The 3,687-nt window shown below is 36.3% G+C and overlaps 1 protein-coding gene across 1 annotated transcript in view; it reads right to left on the bottom strand.

Annotated features, from left to right (window-relative positions):
- Positions 1 to 3,687, bottom strand: part of ABCA13 (ATP-binding cassette, sub-family A (ABC1), member 13) — a 518,893-nt gene that overhangs the window by 460,485 nt on the left and 54,721 nt on the right. The window contains 1 exon segment of the mRNA XM_012646893.1: positions 514 to 557. Coding sequence (XP_012502347.1) covers positions 514 to 557 — 44 coding nt within the window.

The following is a 3,687-nucleotide window of genomic DNA, read 5'->3' on the forward strand; positions in this document are numbered from 1 at the left end:
TAAAAATCTTGCATGACAGAGGAAGTAAAATCTCTTTCACAAATACCATCACTTAATTCTCACAACCTATAATGAAGTCAGAGCAGGTTCAATAAATATTCACTGATGAATAAAATAAATTCAATGACTTTCAGGTCACAGACATTTAGAGATAAGGAAATAAGACCCAGCCCGTCAAAGTGAATTTGTTAAAAGCAAGTGGGTTGTTGGCAGCAAAGCCAGGTCTACAGCCCAGTGTGCCCAACGCTCACTCAGGTGATCTTCTGTTACAGGTGCTGCTACACTTGACTGAAATCTCACCTTTTAAAGAGTGGCCTTCAACTTGTGTGGGTTAGATTTCCAAAAGCTCAACAAGTAATCAGTTACTACTTTTCTCTCAAGGCCTCATGCTAAGGGCTAAAAACAAGCTCTGAGGGCTGTGAACCATGACTCAGGCTTTTGTGCCTCACACAGATGTGACTGTTTCCTGGGCAACCATAGAATTATCAGATTACAGAGATTGATGTAATTCAAGATGAGTTTCCCCTGTAATAATAAACTGATTTTATGTTCTTTTTCTAATTATTATTTCAAAAGTGCCTCAATTTGTTCTTAAGACCAGATTACGAACTATCGTTAATAGGAGAAATGTTTATAGCAAAAAATATATATAGAAAATCATTGATTAAATGTTACTTTTCATGTGTATGTGTGAGGGAGAGAGACAGAATTTCAGGGGACCAGGGAAATCCCAGTACTGTAATAGGATTTGGCTGCAGAGCAATTTCCTTCTTCCTGAGTGCAGTTCTTTCTTTAGACATTTGTCATGTAATGCTCAGCCTGGCCAGGTAGGAGGGGACTTGGAGATGAGAATGCAGGAGGACAAGAGACGGCCACCTGCAGAGATGACTGAACTTCTTTCTCAGACTTCAGACTGGCACTGAGAATCGCCTTCTCAAAGGGCAGGGAATCAAATATTGCACCGAAAAACACCGCACAATTCCACAAAGGACCAGCCTGAGGATGCCGGAAGCGGAAGTGGCCTCGGAAATCATCATTCAGGCCCATCCGTCAGTTTGAATATGAGATAACTGAGACGCAATGAGAGTTCCCCTGGAGTCAAAATATGTTCATGCTGTGTTGCCCTGGGAAAATCATCTTTAAAATAAGATCATAATAAATCCTCCTAATAGGATTGTGAGGATCAGCCAGCACTCAGCTCTCTGTAAATAAGAATGAAGGGCAGTGGCGACAGTACAGCTAATGCTGAGATATGTGCATTTTCAGCAGAGACGCGACAAGAATAAGTAAGCAACATAAAGCAATATGAATATTTTTCCTATTACAATTTTCACTATTTTTTACTTATATAAATAGAACAAGTTCTTATTGAATTAGAATTATTTCTAAGACAACCAGAACCAAAGGCAGAAGTAATTCTCCTAAGAACACTGCCCTGGCAGACTCATGCTACTGCTCCCCTCGATCCGGGCCGGAGAGGCAGCACCTGAGGGGACGCCTTCCCAGGAGCAAGGCTGGCTAGGGCTGCAGCCCGGCCTGGCCATCCTGGCTCAGGGCAGGGTGCGCCAGGGGAGCATCTGAGAATGAGGCAGCTTTTGACATCTCTAATAGGACGAGGGTCTAGAGTGGAATTTGAGGAACTCTCATTTGACAAAACATGGAAGAGCAAGAATTCTTTGGTACTTTCTTTAGGTCTGTTTAGAAAGAAAATAATCCAAACTCCAGATCAGAAACAATGGCTCCAAGTGCTTGAGGGGATTTCAGAATCTCTGTCTACACTCTTGGCTCCCCTGCTTGTGTTCTCACCAGAGATTTCCAACCCAGTCATCATTCTAAAATATCAATGGAAAGAGGTCGTCCAATCAATATTTGACAGCTTTTTCTCTGGGCATAAGAAATTTATGTTTATTGGACTTAGATTTTCACTGACACAGAACAATTTTCAGCTATTTAAAGACTACCAATAAACTATAAAAAAGAACTTCTATTAAGGCATGAACTGGAACTCTACTAAGCAGTAAAGAGGATGAACTGTTGGCACATGCAGGAGATGGATAGATCTTAAAAGCAGTATGCTCGATAAGAAAAAACAAATCAATCTCATAAGGTTCTCTAAGATTCCATTTTACAGCACCTCATAATTATAAAACCACAGAGATGTAGAGCAGAATAGTGACTGCTGAGGACACGGTGGGGATGGTGGGTAAAAGTGACTACACAGGAGTAGCATGAGAAAATTTTTTTGTATTAATTGAACATTTCTATATTTTAATTGTGGTATGAGCCTGTGCAAGGGATCGAACTGCACAGAAATACATACACACACATACACCAACACAAGTGCTTGTAAAAACTGATAAAAACAGAATAAGGTCTGCTGTCTTCTTAACAGTATTGTACCAATGTCAGTTTCCTGGTTTTGATGTTGTACTGTAGTTATATAAGAAGTCACTATTTGGGGAAGCCAGATGAAGGGTTCACAGGACTATATATGGTATTTCACAACTTCCTGGGAGTCTATAATTACTTCAAAATAAAAGTTAGAAAATAAATTAAAAAGAATGACAGACTCAGGAAAGAATATTTATAACTCATATCACCAAGGGCTTAACTCCTTAATAGGTAAAGAATCTCTAAAAACTAAAAAGAAAAATAATGAACCAAGAGAACAAGGGAAAAGGGACATGAATAAATACTTAACAGGAAGATAATTATAAATTACACAGAGATATAAAAATAGGTTCAACATCTGAATAAGGAAATAAAATAAAATATGAATAAGAAAAATGAAATTTAAACTTGACCGAGATATCATTTCTTATACATCAGATTGAAAGAAATCTAAAAGTTTAACACCACCCTCTACTGGTTTCACTAGGAAAAGAGATATCTTCATACATTGAAATTGAGAATGCAGAATATTACAATCCCACAAAGGAGCATTTGGAGAAGAGCATCAAAATCAAATACATATTTAGCTCTTGACCTGTAATTCTACTTTTAGGAATCATTCCTACAGATAAATGAATTATCAGAAGCCATTATGAATTGGCATAAACCAGTATGAATTGGCATGAGCCATTAGAAAAAATACAACAAAAAGGTATGGTTAATAAGTCAACAGTCAAAAAAAATAGAATAAGAAAAACTTAATTTACAAAAACAAAGAAAACAAAGGGAAAAGTGAGAGTAAAAAAGAGATGGCAAAAGTAGAAAACGAGTGGTGATATTTAAATGTGACATATTAAATATAAATGGTTTAAACATTGAAAGGCAAAGATTATCTGATTATATGCTGTCTAATTTTAAATATAAAGACATATATAGCTAAAAAGTAAAAAGATGGAAAAATATATATCATGCAAACACTAATCAAAACAAAGCCTCAGCATATAGATAAATATCAAACAGATTCGATTTCAAAAGAAGTAACACAAAGACAAATAAGGAGATAGTAGGTTGGTGCAAAAGTAATTTAGCATTGTTGAAATTTTCCCTTTGATATTGGAATACATTCTTAAATAAATATAGTTATGTTATACATCATTTTAATGCACATTTCTTGATTTACATTTTTTTGCTAATGACTTACTACTTGCTGTTTATTTGATATTTATTTTAGACTATGGAAATGATGTTAGACAAAAAGCAAATTCAAGTGATTTTCTTGTTCAAGTTCAATGGGTC

The sequence above is a fragment of the Propithecus coquereli genome, unplaced genomic scaffold, assembly GCF_000956105.1.
Source record: "Propithecus coquereli isolate 6110/MARCELLA unplaced genomic scaffold, Pcoq_1.0 Scaffold252, whole genome shotgun sequence".
Classification (NCBI taxonomy): domain Eukaryota; kingdom Metazoa; phylum Chordata; class Mammalia; order Primates; family Indriidae; genus Propithecus; species Propithecus coquereli.